The 26711-nt window shown below is 36.8% G+C and overlaps 3 protein-coding genes across 3 annotated transcripts; all 3 read left to right on the forward strand.

Moving 5' to 3' along the window:
- The first annotated feature begins 8851 nt into the window (after positions 1-8851).
- On the forward strand, positions 8852-11925 carry LOC106423810. Its single transcript, XM_013864569.2, has 4 exons — positions 8852-9398; positions 9540-9847; positions 9937-11217; positions 11320-11925. Exons 1-4 carry the CDS (start codon positions 8852-8854, stop codon positions 11923-11925), a joined length of 2742 nt encoding a protein of 913 aa, XP_013720023.2.
- A 32-nt stretch (positions 11926-11957) lies between these two features.
- Positions 11958-13010, forward strand: LOC106423811. Its single transcript, XM_013864570.1, has 2 exons — positions 11958-12446; positions 12555-13010. Exons 1-2 carry the CDS (start codon positions 11958-11960, stop codon positions 13008-13010), a joined length of 945 nt encoding a protein of 314 aa, XP_013720024.1.
- A 10797-nt stretch (positions 13011-23807) lies between these two features.
- On the forward strand, positions 23808-24279 carry LOC106443912. The gene has a single exon (XM_013885458.3). It carries the CDS (start codon positions 23934-23936, stop codon positions 24123-24125), a length of 192 nt encoding a protein of 63 aa, XP_013740912.2. The 5' UTR covers positions 23808-23933; the 3' UTR covers positions 24126-24279.
- Positions 24280-26711: the final 2432 nt, after the last annotated feature.

Raw genomic sequence — 26711 nt, forward strand, 5'->3', positions numbered from 1 at the left:
ACTCCTTTTTTCTTTGATGTAAAATGACAAATATAGAATGGAAACCAAATCAAGATAGAGTTTCGTGTCCCATTTTTAGTTATGAACTAAAACTGATTGAATTTAAGATTTTTTACATGTGAAATATTTGTGAGATATAAAATTACAAGGACAAAAATAAATAAATAAAAATAATAATATTTGTGAAATATAAAAAGGCTCAATGAATTAATTTGAAATATAAATGAGCTTGGCATCAAATCGGCCAATATTTTTGTTCTTCTCTGATTTCTGTCTTACACGACATCACGATGTTACTAATGATTAAGAGCCTAATAATAATATATAAAAATGGTGAACAAAGATTCAAGAAGCTTAGAAAACTCTTTTTTAAAACAGTCAGAAATAAATTGATATTTTTTGATAAAAAAAAATTCCATTACGCATAATTAATTATGTTCGATAATTTATGTCTCGCACTGGAGTTTCAATTCAAAATTCACATACTTAAAAGTGCCATTTCTCACAATAACCAAAAATTCAATGAAGATATGATGACATAAAATGATCTAAACAATCAAACAAGTATGAAAAATTAATAAAGTAGATACAAAAAGACATCATAAGAATATCCAAACATTATAAGCAATTGGTAGATGTAAATTAGTCAAATTAAACGACAATTATACCCAAACCACAAGTAATTTAAATACCAAAGCTATCCGGTGACATCCAATGTCAGAAAGATTTAACTAAATCATTTGTCTACTGTAAAGATCATTGTAAATTTTAACAATTGTTAATTTGAAATCATAAAGTACTTAAAACATAAACAAAGTTTAATTAAATTAGATTTCACATTGCTTACCCTTCGTTAATTTCCAAAAGGTGAAATATAACAAATAGAGAGTTTTAATCACTTCAAATTTGTTGGACAACAGAATGGATAAATAAAAAGATAATTTGAATTAGCATATTAGGTATATATTAATTTTCAGTTCTAATATATATATAATTTTGTTTTTTTCCAGCATACCATACCATGTATCTATTTAAATCTAAATTACAATTAAATTTAAATCCTGGACGTAGCCGGGCTAACCCTAGTGTTATAAATATATTACTTACTATAAGTGTGGATGTAACTATAAACTAAATGATTATATCTATTGTAAACATGTAATCTTGGCATTGAAAAAAAGAGAAATTAGGAGTTCTATACACGGATTCAACCATAATTATGCTTCTACCCGAGCACTATTCTCTTTTAAAAAATTCCATAAAGACTCCTACTTCCTATTTTCCTTTCTTCCCGTAAATCTCTTTCTTCTCCAAACCTCTTTCCTGTTTTCTCTATGTAAATGCATTTTTTTCAGATCTATTTTTTTTGTTCAAAGCTCTATTCCCTACCAATTTTGATGTGATTCCTCTTTTCCTTCATTTTTAAATACCACAAAATCATTAATTTTAAGTTTTGATAATCCTTCCAAATCATAGTGAGTTCCCACCATCTCCCCCCCATTGATCTCTAAAAATTATTGTATAGATTCTACAATTTCAACGCCAATGCAATGTTCCAAATAGAATCCATCGAATGCGACAATACCAGTGGGAGAGGCGACAGTTCCAGATATAATCACTCATCTTACCACTGTCACTAACAATTCCACGTTGAAATCTGACATGATAGAGTAATTCACCGTCTCAGACGAATTAGTGAATCATGACTATAGAATTTCAGATCTTTCATTTTGGCGTTTATGCAAGAATCACCGCTTGGGATATATATTTGGTTAGGTATTACAAAATAGGTTGCCACAAATTATAGTTGGTAAGATGTGATGATATAATTGTCGTTTGATGATACAAGTTTTGTTAGCTACTATACTTATGTGACAAATGATTGTTATTAGCTGATACAATGTTTGTTAACTGCTACAAACTTGGTTACAAAATAATGGTCGCTAAAGGATTCACCCTGTATCATTAATATGACGAAAAACATGAGATGAAGATGTGGATCACCCCATAAATAGTTGTCATTATCTGATACATTGTTTGTTAGCTGATACATGGTTTGTTAACTGAGTTATTGTTTGGTACATTGTTTCTCTAGCTGATATGTTATTTTTTATATGATACATGACTTATTAGCTTACACATGATTTAATACTAAAGAAAAGTATTTTATAGTTGTATATATTAATGGTTTTATCAACATTCTACATATAATTTAGCCTATTACAAACATCTATGGCGAATTGATAAATGGTTATATAGATGTTATAAAATATATGTAACTTGATGTTACATGATTTGTTAGTCGATACATTATTACTTAGTCGATACATGGTTTCTCAACGTAATGCTTAAATTATATTCTTAGTATAACATGCTTATTAACCTACAACACTTAAGTTATCATATTTCTTAGAGAATCGATATTGATTATTTACTCATATAGCATAAATATTAACTGATAACATTTGTGTTATCATCTAAGTATATTAATAAATCATTGTCTTTTGTTATGACTGGCAAAACGAGATTAAGAGGAAGATCCAATGTACAGAGATTGGAAACCATTTTAGAAGGCATGGCTTTATTGGAGACCATGATTTCACAGCTATAATTCGCACATTTGATGTCGACGGAACAGTAACTACAGTGACAAAGACGAGTTGATAAGGAAGAGGTCGGTAGAATATTGGTGTGGAAACAAACTAGTGAAGATCATCAGAGTATAAAGACAGTGGTCGCCTGGGAAATGTTGTGAGGATCCTATTTACCATCAATTTGATTTAATCTGAGAAGAAAATTGTATGAAATGTTTCGTGGAGATATGAAGTGAGAAGAAAAGAAGATTAACAGAAATAGATAAAGATAGGATAAAGAAAAAAATAAAAAAGAGTGAGAGACAGTAGTAGGGATAATTTGGGAAAGATATGGCCAAAAAACTACAGTAAACTACCTTAATGTCATGTCATGTATAATTTTTTAATATTGGTCAGGTTTTTGTATATCTAGCTAAATGTCTCTTGAAAAAATGATACTAATATAATCAAACTTATATACGTCTATTATAGTTTTAGTAAACCATGATATACAAATTCAGTTTATAATATAAATGATAAATGGTCTCATATTTTTAATATAGAATAGATCTAATAACTAAAATTGTATATGATATTTTATATTCATTTATATAAATTATAAAAATTGAATATTAAAATGATGTGCCATAAATGTAATTGATGTTGGAGAGCTTTTCAAAACCAACCATTTTTTTCAAGTCAAACCTAAAACCAACCTTTTTTTTGTCATTATTATTCATCAATGAACTTTCCATACTATCCCTATGTTTTTGAATTATTTACAAAATTGCCATTTTTATTTATTTTTTTATTAATTTCGAAATTAATAAAAAAAACCAAATACACCCTAACCATTTCTTCCTATTTACAAAAATACGATCATCATCAATTTTTCGAACCACCATGAACCACCATTTTTTAGCTCTTGAAGCTCTAGAATTCAATTTTTAACCACTTTTTTCTCATTATAAACCAAAAAACTTCATTTCCTCTCATCTCCTCTACATTTCCATCTAAAAAACTCTCATAACTTTCATTTTCATAATCACAAACTTCATATTTTCGAGTTTCTTCATTAGTGAATCGTCAAAGATGCTTCTTTTTGCTCATATTTGGAGTTCGGACGGTTGAAAAGGTTGGAAACGAGCTTTACACCAGAAAAAGGTAACTATTTACATGGTTTTCGTCATTTTCAGACCTATGTCGCGACAGTAGCCTGTCTTGTATGTCTATGCCTACGTGTAGACGTACGATGAATTCTACTTGTCAACGCATGGGTCAGTTTTGCAATTGACCAAACAATTTTTTTTCTAACGCAGACTTCCCCAGTAGTCTTCGTCTTTACCTTTGACAACAAAAACAAAACTTCCGGTAGACTTACCAAGACGTCTACTTAAAAGAAACGTCTGACCAAGTGTGCTAGGTGCGGGGGACATCTACATTTGGCAACCAGCCAAGTCAGGGATCTATACCACGAGATCAGGTTACAACTCATTTGTTAGGAACAAATAAGCCTTACCTATTCCAGCTACATCTGAATTCAACTGGTTAGAGGATGTATGGTCTGGGAAATTCTGTCCAAAAATGGGAGTGTTCCTCTGGTCAAACATCCAAGGAGCTATACCACTAGTAAAAAACTACAAAAAAGAGGACTCCGGTTAGGTATTTCCTGCCTTTTTTGTCAAGAACCTGTAACCAAGATGTATACCTTCTTCGAGTGTCCTACGACGATAAAGGTCTGGAATTTGTTCCCTCTCCATAAATTAGTTCACATAGCTATAGAGGATTTCAAAAAGGCAATGTGCAAGTTTCGTGGAGTTAACTGTCTGCCACTAACATGAGTGTTTCACAATGTACTCCCCTGGGTGTGCTGGACTATCTGGCTAGCATAGAACTCGTAAATCTTTGAAAATCACATTTACACACCTGAAGAAATTGCATCACGAAGCCTCAGATTAGCTACAGAGTGAAATGCAGCACAAATACCAGAAGCCCAAAAAGGCCGAAGCTTACCAGCTCCCTTGAGGGGTATGAACCAATCAGCGTACCCATCGGCAGTAACTGTATGCAAGACCGATGCGGTTTGGAGAAAGCAGTCGAAGCAAGCAGGGCTTGCATGGACTTTCTCAAACCCGAATTCAATCCCTACAATCACCAAATCGAACACTCAATCGTTCGTCAGCTCACCTTTTATGGCAGAAGCTCTTGCGATGCGTCTAGCCCTCATCAAGGGAGCGATTCTTGGGATTTCTACACTCAAGGTGTTTTCCGCCAATCAAACGTCATGAGAGTAATCTCCAAATACTTTCAGGTTAAGGAAATTCATGGAATCATAGCGGACATCCATCAAATCTCCTATGCTTTCGTCTCTATCTCTTTTTCTCATGTTTCACTCGAACAAAACAGAGAAGCTGATGTATTGGCAAAGCTCTCTCTCTTAGATCTATTTTTGAATTGGACCCATATTTGGACTAACCCTGAACCTGAAGTTTTTCTAGTTTTATTATAATATTTGGTGAAAAAAATATTTTAATAAAATAAATTTCAATTTATTTAAATGACAAGAAACTACGCTTCAATTTAATTTTTATTAAAAAAAATATTGAACAACATCCCCTGAGAAATTTTTAGTCGATAGACTCTTTTATTGATTGATTTGGCCCCATATTCTAAAAATCGGCCGCTTAGCCGCCTAGGCGCTACGTGTCACTCTTCCGTCCCGATTTATGCCAAATCGGTTTAAAAAATCGGATATCCGATTTTTTCCGCCCAGACCGCCTAAATGACCGCTAGCCGCCTAGGCGGCCGCCTAATCTATTATTTTATTTTATTTTTATTTTTTATTTTTATTTTATTTTTATTTTATTTTTATAATATTTTTATTTGTTTATTTGATCTAAATTTTTATAAATATCATTTATATTCATAATTTTGATGAAAATTACACTATATTAATTTTATATATTCTATTTGTGTGTTTTATATAATCTTAAACATGAAAAATGTATTAATGTTATACACAATTAAAGATTAACATGTTTTATAATTTTCGATTAATCCCCGATTTTCTCTTTCGGCGCTAGGCCCAACCCGACCGCCCGACTAGCGTCTAGCGCGTTCCCGAACAGGGATTTGGCCACATGATTAAAACCCCACTAAAATGGATGTTTAGTATACTAAAATGATTCCGCCACCCATTCAGTGTCGAATCAAATTAATTCTGGAATCTTCGGTGTGATTCTATCTAAAACACAGTGGTTAGTATGGGATGGGACGATAGATAGTTTTGGTGCCACAATTTAGTCGTGTTACCAAATCAATTAATATATACAAATGACAACCAAGCAAAGGTTCCGACAAAAGGCACCTCTTCCCTCAAAGTCGATCTATGGCACGTTAATTTTGGTGCTTTGCTTAAGGCTTCAATTAATATATTATAGTGGACCATTTCGGTGCTTTGTTTAAGGATTTAACTGAGGAATCTTTAAGATTCTCCTTTCATTGACTGAAAAGAATAATTAATTTGTGAATCACTTTTTTTTTTTTTTTTTTGTCAGCAACAAACATAATCATATAGACTCTGTAAACCAAATTGTTAGTTCCGCATCCATATGGACAACAAAAGAGGGTTGCTTTCTTGCACTGCGTGAGTCTATCCACCCTTGGATTATGCGTCCTTGGTATATGGAGAAGCTCTGAGCTGTGAAAACTGTTTTTTAGGACCTTGATATCTTCCAGGTAACTTGCAAATGCGGACCATTCTCCAGGTTCATAAACCATCTTTACCAACTCACAAGAATCCGTCGCAAAAGTAATAGTAAACTGTCTTAGATTCTTCATGCATTTCATTCCCCAAATGAACGCCTCTATCTCCGAATGAAAGAGTGATTGACTCACTCTAGTATTCCTCGCTCCCATTAAACCATCAAAACCTTCAAAAGTAATGTCAACCTTTGTCCCGAGTATCTATCATTTTCTTTCCATGATTCATCCGTATAACACCATCTATCAGGAATAGTTGGTACTGTCGCATTCACTACCAATCGTGCCTGGTCAGTTCTCTGTGTATGAGCAATTTGCGCCTCGGCACAGAGCACCGACTCTGTTTCTGCCAACTTGAGGGTATCTCAGGGACCAATATCTAAATTGCTAAATACCTTATTGTTCCTTCATTTCCATAAATTTATCATCTTTATATATTTAAAATGGCTTTAATTTTTATAATTTAAAACTATTTATATATGTTAAACTATATACTTATACATAAAAGTGGATTTAAAATTTATTTATGTTCAGTTTTTTCCAAAAATAATGTATATATATATTAATCTTATACTTATATTTAGTGTAAAAGTATTAGGCGTCCGCCTATACGGCTAAGCGCTATACAGTCAATCTAACGGGTAATAAACTGCTAGGGCGTTTTTGAACACTGGTTAAGGGTCACTATCCCATCCTTTAAATCAAAGTGTGATATTTGATCAACTGCCAGTTAACAAACCTCTAGTCGAATGGGCAAAAGTGATTCGGTTCAAGAAAAATATCCCAAACACACAAATCTCTTACTTAAGTTTTCTTATTGAACATATGTCCCACAAGGGACATGTTACTTTCTTGGGTCTAGGGAGTGATTATGCGTGTCTCTTCTTCTAATCTCTCCAGGAAACAGGAGATATCTTGTTCTTTGAATGCTCTTACTCTAACTCCGCTTGGTCCTCGGTTTAACAAAAACTGTCTTTCACCACAAGAGATCATTCTTGGAATGAGATACCTCTCGGCCTTATGCACTACAAGAATTCTGTAAATTAGTCACGGACTGGCGAAAGAGTTTCTGTAGTCAAATTTATTAGCTACAAATATAGCGACGGAATACATAAATTTACTTTTGTAGCTAAATTTGTTGCTAGCTGTAGCAATCCGTAGCTATATAGCTAGAGATATATTCTGTTGGTAGTCTGTAGCTAAATAGCTACGTCTTGGTTAGAGATTAGTTATTGCTATAATTATTCTATTTAGCAACGATTAGCTACATATATTTCTATTGCTAAATAGCTATGGTGGTCTATCCTCACAATTTTTTAGCCTTGATAACCATACTACATATAGTAAAAATAATCAAATTAATTTAAATTATAATATTTCATATCTATATATAATGTTTGTATTAATAAGGTGATTATCGATTAATTTTACAATGCAAATTGAATTTTATGTTTTAAGATAAACTTTTGATGCATATATATTAACAGCAGTAGTTCAGTAAACTTAATGGCTAGACACACATGTTTTTTTTTTTTAATAGCCACATATGTTAGTTTAAGTTTAGTCACTTATAGTAATTGGCAAGCATCTTTTGTTAGGTTTACATTGAACAGTATAGCTCTCTGCACGTAAGACGCATATACTTCTATAGTGTATGTTAATTGTGACATTCATCGGTTTGTATAATAAGGTCAGTGTTTATTTTTTTTTTTTTTTTAAGGTAAGTTTTAAAAATGTTATGGAAGTTCTTTATAGAAGTTTTATTATTTGATGATACATATATATGTCCAATTTCTTCTCTGATTTTTCTACTCCAATTTAACTTTAACCCTAAACCTCAAACCCTAAACCTTATACCCTAAACCCTATAATATACTCTCATATGTTAAAAGAGTTAAAACAAACTAATTTTTATTAAAAAGAAAAAAGAAGTTTTACTTAAAATTAAAAAAAAACAATTCATGCCTTATACACTTTTATCCTTTTATCAATTTATTATGTTGTTATATTTTTATTTTCTTTGAATAATTATATGACCACATGTACACAGACTTATTTATATATATTGACATATTGGAGTTTAATCAATTTTATTATAAAGTTTGAATTTGAAATTGTTATAACACATGCATATTGAATTTTCCTAACAATATATAGATAAGTCTAGAAAAAACTGAAATTAATAAAAATCTGTCAATTTTCCTAAATCACGAGTGCTTCGCGGTGGACAGAAAAAAAAATTCACGCCAAATTTTCGTAATGGCGCCTAAAATTTTCACCAAAATATTCAATTACTGCCATAAAATAATCTCCCAAATCGAAGAACAAGAAACATCAGTGTTCAAGCGACTTGGACACAAAAATGGTGATTCAGGAGAAAAGAACTCAGAATCCCATTTTCATTCTGCTCAAGTAGCAGCTTCACACCCTCGCCATTCTGTCCGTAGGATAGTATTGGGGAGTGGTAAAATCTTGGAAGAAGGGTTGATGGATAATTCCAACCCTTCAAAGTCATTATGAGAATTCTCAGCTGGAACTGTCAGGGGTTGGGGAATACCCCTACAGTTCGACATCTAAAGGAGATGCTTGGTCAGCACTCTCCTGAGATTCTATTCCTCAGTGAGACCAAAAATAAAAGGAGGTATTTAGAAAGTTTAGCGGAAAGTTTGGGCTTCAGCAATCTGAAAACGGTGGAGCCAATTGGAATAGGAGGAGGACTGGCAGTGTTCTGGAAGGAGGCTTGCCGTGTGGAAGTACTGCAAGCACACAGAAGAGTCATCGACATGAAGATACACTGGCAAGACAAGATTTTCTTCCTCTCTTGTATCTATGGTGAGCCAGTAAAAGGGAAGAGAAACGATGTATGGGAAAGGCTCACCCGCATAGGTACCAATAGGAAAGGGCCTTGGATAATGACTGGCGACTTTAATGAAATGATTGATCCCTCCGAGAAGTTAGGAGGTGCTGCAAGAGACATTGATGAAGGGAAAGAGTTTAGACAGATGCTGCACGCAAACGGGCTCTGGAACATTAAACATTTCGGGTATCAGTTCTCATGGGCAGGTACCAGAAATAACGAAAACGTGCAGTGTAGACTCGACAGAACAGTAGCCAATCAATAATGGCTTGACATGTTCCCTCAAGCATCAGCAACCTATCTGCAAAAAGTCTGCTCTGATCATAGCCTGATTCTCACAACCCTAGTCGACCAGATCCGTTACAGACGCGCTTGCTTCAAGTATGATCAACGCTGGATACGTCGTGAAGGCTTCTCCAGCACAGTCGTACAGTCGTGGAAAAGACAAGGACCCGGTCAGCTTGGATTAGTTGGCAAAATTGCTAACTGCAGAAAAGACATCTCAACTTGGAAGAGACTAGCAAAGCCGAACTCCGCCCTTAGAATCCAAGAACTCCATTCCAAGATAGATGCAGCAATGAGATGCAGTTTCATTAATAGAGAGGAGCTCAACAACTTACGAGACTCCCTCAATGAAGAATATCACAACGAGGAAGTTTTCTGGCGAATAAAAAGTCGTCTCACTTGGCTACGATCGGGGGACCGAAACATCAAGGTTTTTCACGCCGTCACAAAGAATCGCAGAGCACCGAACCGCATGATGATGATGATAAAGAATGGTTTGCGGAGAAGGATCTGGGAAGCCTTGCAGACAAACACTTCAACCTTCTATACGCTTCAGAAAATGTTGGGCTCGACATGCAGAACTGGGAGGACATACCTGCGGTCATCAACGAGGAGCAGAACTTGCAACTGATAGCGCCCATCACTACTGAAGAAGTAAAAGCTGCAGTCTTCGACATAGACCCTCACAAGTGCCCCGGTCCGGATGGTATGAATGCATTCTTCTTCCAGCAATTCTGGGACTCCATGAGTGAAGACATTACTGCCATGGTCGCAAACTTCTTCAACTCGGGGAAGTTAGAAGATGGCGTCAACAAAACAAACATCTGCCTCATTCCCAAGAAGCTCGACGCGAAGAAGCTGGGGGAGTTTCGACCCATTAGTCTGTGTAACGTTGCTTACAAAATTGTCTCTAAGTTGTTAAGCAAACGGTTGAAAAATGTATTGCCATGGATAATAACTGATTCACAAGCAGCTTTTGTTGAAGACAGGCTTATTTCAGACAATATACTGATAGCCCACGAGCTATTGCACGCCCTCAACTCAAACAACAGCTGCTCTAGAGACTTCATAGCCATCAAAACAGACCTTTCTAAAGCCTTCGACCGGGTCGAATGGACTTTCCGCAACAAGGCGATGAAGACACTCGGTTTCTCAGATGCTTGGTGTGCGATGATCATGGAATGTGTAACCTCTGTCCAATACCAGGTACTCATCAATGGAGCTCCCTACGGTGACATCAGACCAACTAGAGGAATAAGGCAAGGAGACCCGCTGTCCCCTTACCTATTTGTGATATGCACTGAGATGTTGGTCCAAAAATTGCAAAGTGCAGAAAGCAGAGGAGAAATCACTGGACTAAAAGTCGCAAGAAGCGCACCGGCAATATCTCACCTTCTCTACGCAGACGACAACATGTTCTACTGCAAGCAGTCGGATGAAGAGATCACTCGCCTCTCTGCGATCCTTCAAGAGTACAGTATGGCCTCAGGTGAACGCATAAACTACCAGAAATCAAGCTTGTACTTTGGAAAAAACATTCCGAGTGATAGAAGAGAAGAGATAAAACTGAAGCTAGGAATGGCGCAAGAGGGTGGAGACGGCATTTACCTAGGACTACCTGAATTCTGTGGAGGTTCCAAGGTTTCAATACTCAGCTATCTCAAAGAAAGAATGGAACAAAGGATTGGAGGATGGCAAAACAAGTTCTTATCCCCAGGCGGTAAAGAAGTCCTCCTCAAGGTGGTTGCTTTAGCTCTCCCGACATATACTATGTCATGTTTCCTCATCCCAAAGACTATATGCAATAAGATAGCATCCTTAATGTAAGACTTCTGGTGGAAGAACAACAAGGAATCCAAAGGGATGCACTGGCGCAGTTGGGATTATCTATGTAGACCCAAGGACAAAGGAGGAATCGGTTTCAAGGACCTAGAAGCTTTTAACATTGCGCTTCTAGGGAAGCAACTCTGGCGTATGATCACCCACCCTACATCCTTGCTAGCCAGAGTATTCAAGAGCCATTACTTCAGAGCCACAGACCCCCTCAATGCCACTTTGGGATCCAGACCCTCCTTCGCTTGGAGAAGTATTCATGCTGCTCAGAATCTGATCAAACAAGGAGCAAAAGTGATCATTGGAAACGGGAGAAACACCAATATATGGGATGAGCGATGGCTGGGAAGCAAACCTGCGTTACCCATCACAACTACAAACTGGCTAACTGCTTCTCTCCAGCACTCACTCAGCCTAGACATGCGAGTCAGTGACCTGATGACAAATCCTGGAACGGAGTGGAACGAGGAGATGATCTTGAGGCTATTTCCACAAGATAACGCAACAAAGATCATTTCAACAAATCCACATGGAGCAACAGCTGCAGATGCTTACAGTTGGGAATTCACAATGCCGGTCACTACACAGTCAAGTCAGGCTATTGGGTGCAGCTAAACATCATTGAGACAAACGAGCAAGAACAAAAGATGGATCAACCGAGCCTCGACGCTTTAAGCCAGAGAATCTGGAAACTAAACACAGGCTCCAAGATCCACCATTTTCTTTGGAAATGTGTTAACAATGCCCTCCCCGCAGCAGCAAACATGAAGCACATACACATCACAAAGGATGGGCGTTGTATGCGCTGCTCAATGGAAAATGAAACAATAAATCACATCTTGTTTGAATGTCCCTACGCTCGCCTTGTCTGGGCACTATCTCCAGTTCATGCACCTGTCGATGGTATTATGTCTGACTCCCTATACTCTAATTTATGGCGTGTGATGAGCCTCCAAGATAGATATCCCAAGGAAGAAGCACACGCTGATCTCGTACCGTGGCTGTTATGGCGCATCTGGAAAAACAGAAACGATTTCCTTTTCCAGGGCAAAGACTATGCAGCTCAAGACGCAGTCAACAAAGCTCTCGAGGACATGAAAGAATGGTTGGAGAGATCAGAGGAAGAAAAAAAGGAGGTGAAAAAGCTCACAGTAGACAGACCGCGAGTCAAATGGAAACCCCCACCATAAGGTTGGATCAAATGCAATGCTGATGGGAGTTGGCACAAGAACCGGCAAAATCAGGGAGTTGGGTGGGTGAGTAGAGACTACACAGGTCGGATGCTGTGGGCAGGAGCTCGAAGGTTTCAGGGAGTGGGCTCACCAATAGAAACTGAGGCAATAGCGCTACAATGGGCAATCCAGTCGATGATTCGCTTCGGTTACAAGCATGTCCAGTTCGAAACAGATTCTCTGGTGCTGGCCAAGATGATTAATGGTAAGGAGGAGACATGGCCAAAACTGAAGCCAATCATACAGGAGATCACCCACTCCCTCTCAACAAACCGGAGCTACAGGGTCGAGTACTTTTCTCGTGATGGTAATAAAACGGCAGATAGGATAGCGAAGGAAGCTTTTTCTTTTATGAATCATGTTCCTAAGTTGTATTCTGTTATGCCAAGTTGGTTAATCCATGTCATAGAGGCTGATATGCCTTCTCTAGGATCAAACTATGATGTAGGTCCTAACAATGTTGGATAATGAAAGTAGATGTTGAGCCAAAAAAAAAAATAATAATAATAATCTCCCAAATCTCTGCGCCAAAATATTTCTATACTTTCCTTTTAACTCTTATTCTCCGTGGAAACACTCTCATTGCCGACAAAAACCAACCCAATATCACTTCTCATTCACGACAAATTACCACAGCTTCTCTCAATGGTACTTCTCTTTTCCAAAACACTGTTGCAATATATTGTTCTGCACTAGTGCGATTTTGGTTGGTTTACGGGTGTAGGTTCGGGTTTATGTTTTCAAATCGATTTGGGGTTTATTTCTTATATCAATCTCTGCGTTTTCAATCAAATTAGGGTTCATATTCTCAAGTCAATCTGGGTTCATTTCTTCTATCAAAATTTAAGTCTCTGTGTTTTCATATCTCCACCAAGAAGAGGCAGTTTCCCTACAAGAGCTACTATTGGACAAGGCGCAACAAATTTCGTGAAGAAGACACCTCAGGCAGGTATACATCAAGACATTTCTGTTTCCAAATCTTATTCCAAGGTCAAATAAGATATCGTACAAGAATCTTGTCCTTTTTGTCTTATTGTGTATTTTTAAGATTCTGTATTTCCTTGCGACTCTTTTATACCATTTGCCTTGTGTTTTTAGATCATGTAGATGCGCGAGGAGCCAGCTATACTGACTTAAAGGGGCAGATCCACATGAATACTGTTGAAGAAGTTGAGTCTATTGTTGTTTTACAACACTTCTCCAACACTGATGGTGATGAGAATAAAGTTGAGTCTATTGTTATTGTTAAGATTCTGTATTTCCCTTGTGACACTTTTTGTGTTATCGATTATTGGTAAATGTTTGATTACTTCTTTCTTTTGTTATGGCTATGTGGCAGTGTTATGCTTTATTGTAACTTTAGTAATTTTGTTTCTTGTTTTCTGGTTTCTTAGGTAGTCAAGCCACACAAAAGATGTTTGTTTGGACTTGGAACAACACAAATGGAGAACAATTATCACATTGATCCACCAGGGCGTCGTTCTTACTCGTCAATCTCGTTTAGAGAAGGAGTTGATTAGTTTGACTGAAACTGTCTACTTGATGAGCTAGCAGCTCACTGCCTTGTGTGAAGCTAGAGGGGTGGCAAGCACTGATGCAACTACAACCCTTCTCCATCCTCACCTCCTAGCACCAATGAGCAGAGAATCTAGATGATGTTGATGACTTTCTACAATCAAATGAAGACATAACAATTATAATCTTTTGTGTTTAGTTTGAATTTTTATTATGTCATTGGTTTCCACCTATTGGGTTTAATATTTTGTTTTCTACTAGTAACGAATGCACTGTTTCTATTATGTTTTGGGAATTTCAGATTTCTTTTTATGCTATATAATGTTTTAAAATCAATTTGGATAATACAAAACGAAAATTAATTTTCTGTTGCTAAAATTTCGTTCCTAATCCGAATCCAATATTTTAGGTACAAAACATCTGTAACTAAATCTGTGGCTACTTTTGCTACAACTTGGCTAAGAAAAAATTGTAGTTAATTTCTGTGGCTATTTAGCTACGCTAAATCTTTCGCTAAAAGTGTTGCCAATCCGCAACAAAAAACTCAGTAGCTACGTTGTTGCTAATAGCTATGGTTAACTCTCTCGCAAATCTGTTGCGAACGAGCTACGGAATAGCAACGGATCAGAGATAGCGTCGGTGCTGACGCCACGGCTTCTATCCGTAGCCGTCTGTCGCCTGCTGCATTTTAGCAACAGATTATCCTCTCTAGCAATGAAAAAATCCATGGCTATTTGACTGTTTTCTTGTAGTGTATAAATTTCTCAAGGAACAATAACTTGAAGTACCTGACTCTGTTGGCTTGGCAAGTCACTATTTACAAGGTCTGGCGTGAAAGGAACAACCGTCTACACACCGCAATATATATCTCTCTCTGACACGATCGAACTGATCGTCAAGAATCGCATATCTGCCTCTCGACAGCAGAATCAAGCTTAAGATTCTGATATAATGATCATTTGGCTATCTCTCTCCTAGTAACAGCACCGACCCACTGCTTCTGATAGAATGCTCCTTCTATCTGTGACAAGCTTTCCATGGATTCTGATGATCACCACCGACTCGCGGCCATCATTTCTCTCGTTATCTACAAGGTTGGATTTGGGAAATGAATAGTTTCTTCTCATTAAAAGTGTGGACTTGGGCATTACTGTTGGGTTCTTAATTCTCTCTTTTAAATAATATACTACGATTCTCATTCGCGCTTAAAAGCACTTTTTACAAAATCTGATTTACAAAAATTAATGTATTTTTAACATTTTTGATAAGTAATGTTCAAACATTTTAATTTTAGTGTATTTGAAAACTATATAATTGTATTATTTTTATTTATATTAAATATGAAAATTATATATTAGTTAATTATGTTTTAAAATTATTTTGACCTGTTTGTTGTAAATTTTAAATAATAAAACTTGTATTATGTCAATTTATTGACTCTAACATTTTATTTTTATAAAACTTATTCGATGTCAACTTAAACCAAACATAATCTCACATTAACAAGTATATGCTCTACAGAATAAAAAGAATCTAAGAACAAGAATTTAATAAGAAAGTTTATTAAGTTTAAATGAATGAGTTTTTTTATTTATGAAATATGTATAAAATAATCCATTAATTTATTAATTTTATAATAAATAAAATTATTTTGAAGTATTTAAACCCGCAAAAAGTAGTTCTACTTAATTTTTTAATTTGATTCATAAATTAATCGAGTGTTTTAGGCAAATAATTGAAAATGAGAGAAATAAAAAATATATTAAAAATATAGGACCTAATGTTTTATATTTTTTGGGAACAAGATTAATTGTTATGTATTTTGGAAACACATTTATTAGTTGTTTTGAAACATATTTAATAAGTAGTAGTATAAGGGATGGAGTATTAATTAATTTGAGTGAGTTTAACTATATAGTAGAAATGGTGTATTTAATTTTGTGAACTTCTAAAAAAATATTGGGTCCATGGGAAGGATTCTTTTTTAATAAGAGAGATTTTAACCTGTTTGTTGTAAATTTTAAATAATAAAACTTGTATTATGTCAATTTATTGACTCTAACATTTTATTTTTATAAAACTTATTCGATGTCAACTTAAACCAAACATAATCTCGCATTAACAAGTATATGCTCTACAGAATAAAAAGAATCTAAGAAAAAGAATTTAATAAGAAAGTTTTTTAAGTTTAAATGAATGAGTTTTTTTATTTATGAAATATGTATAAAATAATCCATTAATTTATTAATTTTATAATAAATAGAATTATTTTGAAGTATCAAACCCGCAAAAAGTAGTTCTACTTAATTTTTTAATTTGATTCATAAATTAATCGAGTGTTTTAGGCAAATAATTGAAATTGAGAGAAATAAAAAATATATTAAAAATATAGGACCTAATGTTTTATATTTTTGGATACAAGATTAATTGTTATGTTGTTTGGAAACACATTTATTAGTTGTTTTGAAACATATTTAATAAGTAGTAGTATAAGGGATGGGGTATTAATTAATTTGAGTGAGTTTAACTATATAGTAGAAATGGTGTATTTAATTTTTGAGAACTTCTAAAAAAATGTTGGGTCCATGGGAAAGATTCTTTTTTAATAAGAGAGATTAGGTTATTAGAGAAAAAAATTTTACTTTAAAGATTTTGCTCTAAACATTTACTCTAATACTTTATGGCAGCCCTTTATTACAAACACTTTCATCTTTCATGTTGAGAAACTAGAACCAATTAATTATTCACTAAAATAGATATGCATGTGTGAGCCTTCTACTGCGATGGAGAACAAGTTCAGGAACGCACATGCTTTCCTCCGGATGTAAAGCGTGGTCCGGGAAGACAGAAAAAATTAAGATGGCAATCTTGGTTGGAGCTATCCAGGATGAGACGACGCAAACCCCGGAAGCAACACAGGGTTTATAGATGCTCAAAATGCAAGGAAACTGGCCATACGAAACCACAATGTAAGTCGTCCAGTGTTTAGTCTTCCAGAAGACCTTCAATTATGTCGTCCAGAAGGTCGTCCAGTTAGTCGTCCATGGTTTTTTCTTTCAGAAGACCTTCAAGTTAGTCGTCCAGTGTTTAGTCTTCCAGACGACTTTCAATTAAGTCGTCTAGTTAGTCGTCCAGGGTTTTTTCTTCCAGAAGACCTTCAAGTTAGTCGTCCAGTGTTTAGTCTTCCAGAAAACCTTCAATTAAGTCGTCCAGAAGGTCGTCCAGTTAGTCATCCAGGTTTTTTTCTTCCAGAAAACTTTCAAGTTAGTCGTCCAGTGTTTAGTCTTCCAGAAGACCTTCAATTAAGTCATCCAGAAGGTCGTCTAGTTAGTCGTCCAATGTTTAGTCTATGTATTAAAAATTTGTATTATGAACTTATCTGTGTCAACTTCTTTGTCAAATTGCACTACCTAACAAATTTGAGATGGTCCATGGTTTTTTCTTCCAGAAGACCTTCAAGTTAGTCGTCCAGTGTTTAGTCTTTCAGAAGACCTTCAATTAAATCTTCCAGTTAGTCGTCCAGGGTTTTTTCTTCCAGAAGACCTTCAAGTTAGTCGTCCAGTGTTTAGTCTTCCAGAAAACCTTCAATTAAGTCGTCCAGAAGGTCGTCCAGTTAGTCGTCCAGTTTTTTTTTCTTCCAGAAAACTTTCAAGTTAGTCGTCCAGTGTTTAGTCTTCCAGAAGACCTTCAATTAAGTCATCCAGAAGGTCGTCTAGTTAGTCATCCAGTGTTTAGTCTATGTATTAAAAATTTGTATTATGAACTTATATGTGTCAACTTCTTTGTCAAATTGCACTACCAAAAAAATTTGAGATGGTCTTGCCCTTTATATTATCTGAAATATAGTTACAAAAAGTCACTGCTCAGAAGACTTTCCAGACTACTTATAGTTAAGTCTTCCAACATTCCAGACGACTTAACTGTAAGTCTTCTGCGCAGAAGATAGTTACAAAATAGGGATCAAGTTCAAATACAAAATAGGGATGACGTTCAAATACACACATCAGCCTAATCTATCATACAAAATAATCTAACGTAGCCTATTTATCACCCCTCATACGCACCCAGGTTGGCATCATTGTCCTTGTTTTCGAACTCATGCGCGTCAGGAAGCTCTTGAAATATATCCACCGCCATCTTATCCCTCATAGTCTTCCCGTTGGCCTTAGCAAAGTCTTGTTTACTAAACTCTATCCCAAGAGCATGACATTCAATGTACTTTAGAGTGTACACGCCACAATCACCAGGTCGGGCCAGAGGTATATTGGTCGGTCTCTCATATGTGAATGGCTTCAGGCTGTATTGGGCACGTTGTTCATCTGAGGAAGTGCACTCAACAAGCAGATAAGGGACTATGTAGAGAAAAGGCTCCATTACCACATCGAGTTTTTCTGGGGAGATACTGGAACAAATGCTGTCAAAGACGACTATGTGCCTCTTAGGGATCGATATCCACATAGCAATCCAATGAGTGTCGTAGTTCACTGACGCATAGATATCATCAATATTCGTCCCCCAAACCTTGTTTGATTGGCAAAATGATGGTATAGTGCCTGCATAATAATTCCACGCCCCACCAGGGAGTCTTCTTCCTAAACCGTTTTGATCGAGCTCCGAGTCCTTAAAATCCTTGAAGTTGAATCTCCATTGCTGAGCAAAGAGATGATCAAGGAAGCACATTCTCTCGCTCCTGAAATGTTGTGGGTTAGCGTCGTACCTCTTCCTCAGCACATTAATCCAAGCATCAATATGCTGCATATAAAATAGGGTACAAGTCATAAGATATCAGACGACTTACTAGACGACTTACAAGTAATTCGTAGACGACTTATTGGTAAGTCGTCTACAAAGAAGACTTATCAGTAAGTCATCTAAGTCATAGCAGAAGACTTACACAGTCCTCCAGCCACTCTAAGGAGGTTCGGAGGATTTGATACCACCAAGTTCTACTTTTACGTGGTTTTTTATCGAGAGGTGTTCTATAATGACTGCAAACACAAAATGTTGAAAAGCAATCAGTTTTTGTAGACTAAAGCAAGCTATTATGGGAAAAGCAAGCTATTATGGGAAAAGCAAGCTATTATGGACAAGTTTTCAACCAATCAGCGAGCTCCTTAAACTTCTTCTTGTCAATTGGTGCAAAAGGATTATAGCCTGGATAAAGCTTTTTGTTTGGAATGATCACTCTGGCCGTGCTATTTGTCGTATAAGGAGATTGTTGTGAGACATCAAGTTTCCTTGTTTGATCACTCTTTGCACGGCAAAGTGCAAAAGCAGCATCCCTCTTTTCCTGATATCTAGCATCCTCCTTCTGTAAATCCGAAACAGTGGGTTGACTTTTGTCCAATAGAACAAGGCTCGGTTCTGGAGTTTATCTTTCGAGGAAGTAGCATCTGCAGGCACAGCTGTGGGCACATCTGGACCTTTATCCTCCTCCAAGCTCTTCCTTCCCGCGTTCGTCTCATTAACACTTTCACTCTGCAATATACAAGATGGGTTTATACAATAATAACCAAAGATCCATTTCAAACAATAATAACCAATGAGTGTCTTCAAACATGAAACAAAATACATATATAAAATCCATACACTATAAACAAAGCACACATGTTCTGACAGATACAAAGCAAATGCAACTTTTCAGTTCTTATTCTTAAGACTTTGTCTAGTCAATCTCTTGTTGGGAGAGGATTCGTTACTAACCCAGGATTCGAGCGTCGGTTTAGGTGGAGAGGTAATGTTTTGAGATGATGTCCCTTTCCGTTTTGTGGTGATACAAACCTTCTTCTCCACAGCTTCCACCCTTTCCGACAGATACTTGATATCCTTAAGGCACGTCCCAAACCCTTCCCTCATGGCATCAGCTATGTCCTTGAACATGGTTTTAATATCCTCTTTGGTCAACCCACCAACAGTCGTAGTCACCTCTTCACTAGCCTCTGCAGCTGCCTCTTCACTAGCTTCTGCAGGTGCCTCTTTATGAGCTTTGTACCAAGGTCTTGGACTGTCTTCCTTCACTACCTTTTTCTTCGCTGGACTCACAACTGTCGGCTTTGTATTGACCCAAGTACCGGTGAATTCCCAGCAATCCATGGTCTACTTCACGGTTTCTTCCCAAACATGAGTTCAATTATGTTCTCCGCGGGCTTATCCTCAACATCAAACTCCCATTTTGGAAACATTTGACCAATGTCCTTCTGAACAAAGTTGATCACCTTAGTCTACAGTAATTAGAAGATATGAACTTAAATATTTGACGGATTAAGAAAGATGGAAAGAAAAGACTTCGCAGACGACTTATAATTAAGTCGTCTAGAAAGTCTTCCAGCTGGAAGACTTAGTAGAAGACTTATAATTAAGTAGTCTGGATAGTCTTCCCAGACGACTTAATTATAAGTCTTCTACTAAGTCATCCTGCAGGAAGAGTTTCCAGACGACTTAATTATAAGTCTTCTACTAAGTCGTCTAGTTGGAAGACTTATCAGACAACTTAATTATAAGTTTTCTGCGAAGTCGTCCATATTGAAGTAAATACCTGACTGAGGATAGCCTCTTTAAACTGTTTGCGTCCTTTGCGACCCTTGTAAGCCAGTATCGGTGGAGACAGATTGTTTGGGAGAGGATTACCATAAGTAACACCAAATTCCAGAAGAGCTGTGTACACCCAGACCTGGAGAGCTTGCGCAAACCCATTAATAGTGTAACAACCCGAAATATCTCTGCCCTTCACAGAGTCCATCAGCACGTTAAACGCAACTCTCCCCCATGGATAATTCTAAAACTGTTCTAGCTCCATCACTAGCCTTGCCAGACTAACCCGTGTAGGGGTTGAATACTTTCTCCCTTCAATGTATCCAGTGAAGATGGCAAGGTACGCGAGCCGCTTGCGATCATCCCGAGACCACACTTCGCATCTCTCAAATGCTGCTATTATCTCCTGAGTAGATGGCTCAGCTTCGACATGAACTCCCAACATCTCCCAAAAAGAAGTCAACTCCTTTGTAACAACACAGTGAGGTCTCTCAAGGTCCTCGATGTACTCGCAGCTTAGACCAGTAAGGTTTTTAAAATCTAACAGTGAAAACCTCACAGGTTGTGGAACAACGAGACTCCACAGCTCATACTTCTTCTTTATGTCCAGCTGGAAACCGAGCATGTAGTGAACCAGCCTTGAAACCCAATCAAATCCCAGCTCTTGGAACTTGATGAAAACTCCCAACTTCGACTCCTTCAGCTCTTCATATTCGTCATCATGAAGAGCTTTCTTTAAAGCAGCATGCAACGTCCAACAAGTATGATACGAAATGCTATGCACTGTGGGGGGCTCTTCCCCTAATGTATATATCCTACGGGGGAGTTCTGGCATCTCCATTTTTTTTTGCCTGCAAAACAATCAAAGACAATCATCTCAAACAATCAAAGACTTATAATTAAGTCGTCTGGCAAGTTTTCCAGCTGAAAGACTTATAATTAAGTCGTCTGGAAAGTAAGACTTTCCAGACGACTTAATTATAAGTCTTCCAAGACTTCCAGTTTTATGTTCATCTTTTCCTCAATCAATCACTCGACAGTAAGAGATAAAACTTACCGGCGGCGGAGTTCAACGAGACGCCTCTGAGAGAACGCGCGCTAGGGTTTCCTCTCGGATCTTAAATAGAGGAAGCGGTTGTGAGAACGGTGGTGAGAACGACGGTGATAACGGCGGAGAGATAACCGGCGGTGAGAACGATGGATTAGAGAGAATCGGCGGAAATCGCCTTCGAAATCGCCTTTGAGAGAAACCTCGTTAGGGTTTTCTGATTTTCGCGAAACAGTGAATAAAAAAACACCTTATATATGGCCGGTAAATAATCCGGTTAGGTTTAAAAGTACATTGTAAAATTAAAGGTTCGGTCCGGTTTGGACGACTTACTAGTAAGTCTTCTGTTGAATACTGTTATAAAGCTGTTATAAACTAAATTGACTAAATTAACTAACTAACCACGTTATAAAGCCGTAGTTATACTTAAATAGTCTTTACTATACACAGAAATAAACACACTTAGGTAATTTTTAAAGTTTTCAAAAAAATATTTATGCATTCAAAAATCTAACCCTAAGAACACATACAATACTACAACATATGTTGACAAAACCTAAACCAAAGAATATCATGACTCACTACTTTCACTCATCTATGTTGAAAACAATTAAATTTTGTTATATCTTAATTTATATCTCTTAAATCATATGTTAATTACATGATTTCAATTTTTCAGTTATCAAAATATTTTTTACAAAAAATTTAAATTATTTCTAAGTAGAACTAGACCAGACGACTTACGGGGGTTAGAAACGTAAAAATTCGGTTTTTTTGTTTGTTCACAAGAGGCTGGTTGTAATTTCAATAGCCTTTTAGGTTAATTTTGCATTTGATTCAAGTTTTTGGTTTACCTTTGTGTTTGAAATCAAGTTGTGAGTCATATTTGGTAATTTTCCCTAGAGTATTTGATAACTAATGTCACACATTGCACATATTTGAGAAAACCAAAATATTATTATTTTTAAATAGAAATAAAACAAAGAACAAATCGTTGTCCCACTGTCCTCCTGACCCACCCACCAGCGTAATTTTTCGTTCTGATCCATCTAACTAAAGCCGTAGAATCACGATAATGCTTTTTTTTTGCTAACCGAGTATCCTGGCTTCACCGAAGTGGTTCAGACTAGAGACCGAAGTGAGCATGGACGCTGCCAGGGCGTCACCATGTGGCTCACCGTGTAACGGTCTTCGGTCTCGGGTGCTGCAGCCCACATGTAAATTCCGTAGTGGCCAAAGCTCGAACCCAGGGGCGGGCACTCCAGCTGGAGCTCTTATACCACTAGACCAAAGCAACTTGGTTGAATCGCGATAATGCTTATCCGATCTTTTTCGTTTGCATAATATGATCAGTAAATAACATCAATATTCGCGGGAGCTATGCATGAAAAAAATCTGTATAAACAACATTTGTGTCCTAGTTAATTAATGAAGCTATTAATAACACGCTGATTTAGAAGAAAAAAATGAATTTAATTGATTATAAATTCAGATCCCGAACAGCATTACTATATATAGATTCAAGTTCAGAATCAACGTGATTTAAATGTCCGTTAGGTGGATTTATTTAATGTTTAAGAATCTTTGCTTCTCTGTACACTAATACACCATAATACCATATACTACCTCCGTTCCCGAAAGTAAGATGTTTTAGATTTTTTTCTTGTTCTACAAAGATAGATTTTCTATATTGTTAAGGTACTTTTTTATACTTTTGAGGAACATTAATTGAGAATATTTGAATTGATTAAATTTCATTGGTGGAAATTTATTGGAAAGTGTATAATAAAGTAAAAAGTAATTTAAATTATAAATATTTATTAAATTCTTAATAAGCGTGGATACTCTAGAAAATCTTACTTTCAGGAATAGAGGGAGTACTAGTATATTTAAATTAGTTAGGCCGATACGTTATTATACTACCCATGTGCGTATTCTGTAAGGATATATACATATATTTGCAATCTTGCATGCAAAGAAACGTTCCCTTGGAATTATTGGCTCTTCGTATAAACCAAAGGCCAACAAAGCATCTTCCAAAGAACAGAAAACAAAAACTTGCTAATAATTGCTTGCAAGTAAATGCCACGTTATATTTTCGTCGACCAATTATCATAAACCATTAAAATAAAATAATAATTTGGATATTTGTATATATCAGTACTGGTATATATACCTTTGGTTTTTCATGCAAGACTTGGCAAAGACGAGCACTATATCTAGAAGACGTGGAAAATAGAGAGAAGCAGAAACCAAAAAGAATATTAAAAAGAAAAAATTGTTGTTCTTTGTCCAAAATGGTGACTATGAAACTTGAGATTTGCATAGAGTTGGTGAAACTAACAGTAGATTTCGTCGCTGCCGTGGCAGAATCAATCGAAGTAGCTTTCCGTAACCGTCCTCCGCCGCCTATTCAACATTTAGCGGTGGGGAACGGCCGTCGGAGTAATCACTCCGCCATCCCCGTTCCTCTAGTGGGATTTCTGTAATTAATGTATTCGTCTTTTATGGTTCACATTATTTTTCTTGTTCCTCTTGTTCTGTCATTACTGTCTTGCCTTTATTTGTCACGTGGTGCTTCGGACAAAAGGGATTCGTATGGAATATCAAGAACGAAATGATCATGAATTATTTTTTTGTCAACCGAAAAGATCATGAATAGTTTTTACATATTTCCTAAAATATAAAAAGCTTAGACATTCACGTTCCCGACATTTTTTATTATTAGGTTTTTAGTTTTTTTTTATGTAAATAACTTGAATATTCATATGACAAAAAAACTTATAATTCACTGAGTAACAAATTGACCTAATTTGGATGAATACAATATGTATTTTATGTAATAATGTACTTTTCGTACTCAACCGTTGCAACATGCTATCAAAACGAAAATGTAAGAATAAAACATGGCCTTTTGTCATTTTGACATCACTTTCAAAGTAAGTTTAAATTTGATAACATTGGAAAAGCTGAGTAAGTTCCACCATTTGGATAACCGTGACGTAACCTTTATATTTCGGGAGAAGTTCAGTTCGGATTTTTGGATTCGATTTATTTGTCGAGTTATAATCAATCCTACATCACGAACATGAAATACACATGTAATTAAGACTTTGGTTGACACAAACAGTGTGACTGTAACACCCCCAAACTGTACTAGATATATAGTCAACCAACCGGCCAACAATCAAACAAGAACATGACTGATCGACCCTCCAACACCCAGGATTAGAGATGAATGAGCCAACCGGCAAGCCAACAATCAAACAAGAACATGACTGACCGTCCAACCCAACACCATTGTCTGCAAACGCTACGTGACGGGATAGGAATGATCCGGTCAGAATCACAAAATTTGCTCCATGACTTAGACCAGTTCATCCACTAACTCGTCCCGCTAAGTCAAGGCCAAAGGCTTTGCAACCCGTACCAAGAGTTAGCGTTTTCCATTAGATCAAGGTGTAAGGCTTTTCAACCCATACCACGACCTAACGTTGTGTTAGACCGAACTAGTCAAATATCAGAGTATTCATGATGCGCATATAAAACAATTACTTCTATTGATTTAAGAAATATTTATACATTGAATAATTCAAGACTGGGCCCGGCCTAATGCCAAATCGAGTCAACTAAACACATAACACAATACCATTTACAAAAGGCATGAAATCTACTCCGGCGGTCCTAACGTCCAGCACCAAGCTATCTGATCGTCCTTACCTAAGGCTACCTGTGAAAAGGACAACAGAGTTGGATGAGTAACTTAAAGTCACTCAGTGAGCTGGCGGCCTCTACCTGCAACCTAGACTCTAACCCGGATAACCCAAAATAACAATCAATCTAGCCCTAACATGCAATAAAAGCTAAGGCTAGGCAAACCGTTACTAAGTTAGACTTGGCCTCCTGCCATGATCTAGCTTCAAGTAACGGGAACCTGCATTAAAACAAGTCAACAACCAATCCACAATTACAATAACAAGACTCTAATCAACTACGACTCGATCTAACCCATAACACCATATATCGGTGCTACGCTTACTCAAGGGTTCCATAACCCTCTACGACACTCTAACACAACACAATACTCTAACTCGGGAAATGGTAACTTGGTGTTCCTCCTCATCATCCTCGGCAATATTCTTTCTCCCTATGACAAAGACTAGGAGAAGGAACTTTCAACCGAACGCGGCCCACAGTCGGGTCACCGCAGGACAGCCCCAGTATAGTCGGGACACTGCCGGTTGTTACACGACGATCGTGGCCCACAGTACGGTCGGGTCACCGCGAGACAACCCCAGTACAGTCGGGTCACTGCTGGTCACTACTACCCCGTCCGTGTAACCACTCAACCATAGGCCATGACCACGTCTCTCTGAGTGCTCTCGATCCAGCGAATAAGGGTTTCCTTGAACCCGCAGGGTACGAGGTTGAGGAAACACTAATCAACCCCTAAACATGCCTAGCGTGGTGGGTTACACACAAGCTATATGGCATCACACTCTAACTCTACAACACTAACAACAATATCATCAGTAAACAGCTCAACCAGTTAGTCATTCCCTTACGAAGAGATGACTAACCTCAATCAACAAGATTAATTAAACGAGCAAGCATTTAATTAAATCTACTCAATCAATCTACTCAATCAAACTGTTACCCAGATAGTTCGGCCTCCTGCTACGAAACTATCGTTAAAGATAATGGGAACATGCACTTAACCATATCAACACAAAAGAATATAAATCATGATGTATCCTAGTCCTAGTCAGGTTATTAACTCAGTCTTAATTCCTTTATTCTTAGCTAGCCCGTGCTAAGCTGAGTCTGATTTAATAAATAACCCTAAGGACTCTATCATGCAATAATGTGAGAATTCTACTCTATATGCAGACTTGATCTAACCTAGGTTCAAAGTTGAACTCAAACAAGCCAACTCACAAACTAGCCTAAATTCCAAGTGGAATTCAAACAAGCCAACTCACAGTGTTCTATGCCGATAAGCAGCTGGTTGATCGGAAAGGACTTGGCCAAAACCCAATGGACTACTTGATTGGACTGGACTGATCTCAACTTGG

This window comes from Brassica napus, chromosome C8, assembly GCF_020379485.1.
Source record: "Brassica napus cultivar Da-Ae chromosome C8, Da-Ae, whole genome shotgun sequence".
NCBI lineage: Eukaryota > Viridiplantae > Streptophyta > Magnoliopsida > Brassicales > Brassicaceae > Brassica > Brassica napus.

Excerpts from the sequence above, each read along its gene's own strand:
- LOC106423811 (XM_013864570.1), top strand. The coding sequence starts at position 11,958 with ATGGATCAACCGAGCCTCGACGCTTTAAGCCAGAGAATCTGGAAACTA. Across the intron at positions 12,447-12,554 it reads CAGAGGAAGAAAAAAAGGAG|GGAGTTGGGTGGGTGAGTAG; the intron begins GTGAAAAAGCTC and ends CGGCAAAATCAG.
- LOC106443912 (XM_013885458.3), top strand. The coding sequence starts at position 23,934 with ATGGTGACTATGAAACTTGAGATTTGCATAGAGTTGGTGAAACTAACA.
- LOC106423810 (XM_013864569.2), top strand. The coding sequence starts at position 8,852 with ATGAGAATTCTCAGCTGGAACTGTCAGGGGTTGGGGAATACCCCTACA. Across the intron at positions 9,848-9,936 it reads AAGAATATCACAACGAGGAA|AGCACCGAACCGCATGATGA; the intron begins GTTTTCTGGCGA and ends AAAGAATCGCAG. Across the intron at positions 11,218-11,319 it reads GTAAAGAAGTCCTCCTCAAG|AACAACAAGGAATCCAAAGG; the intron begins GTGGTTGCTTTA and ends TTCTGGTGGAAG.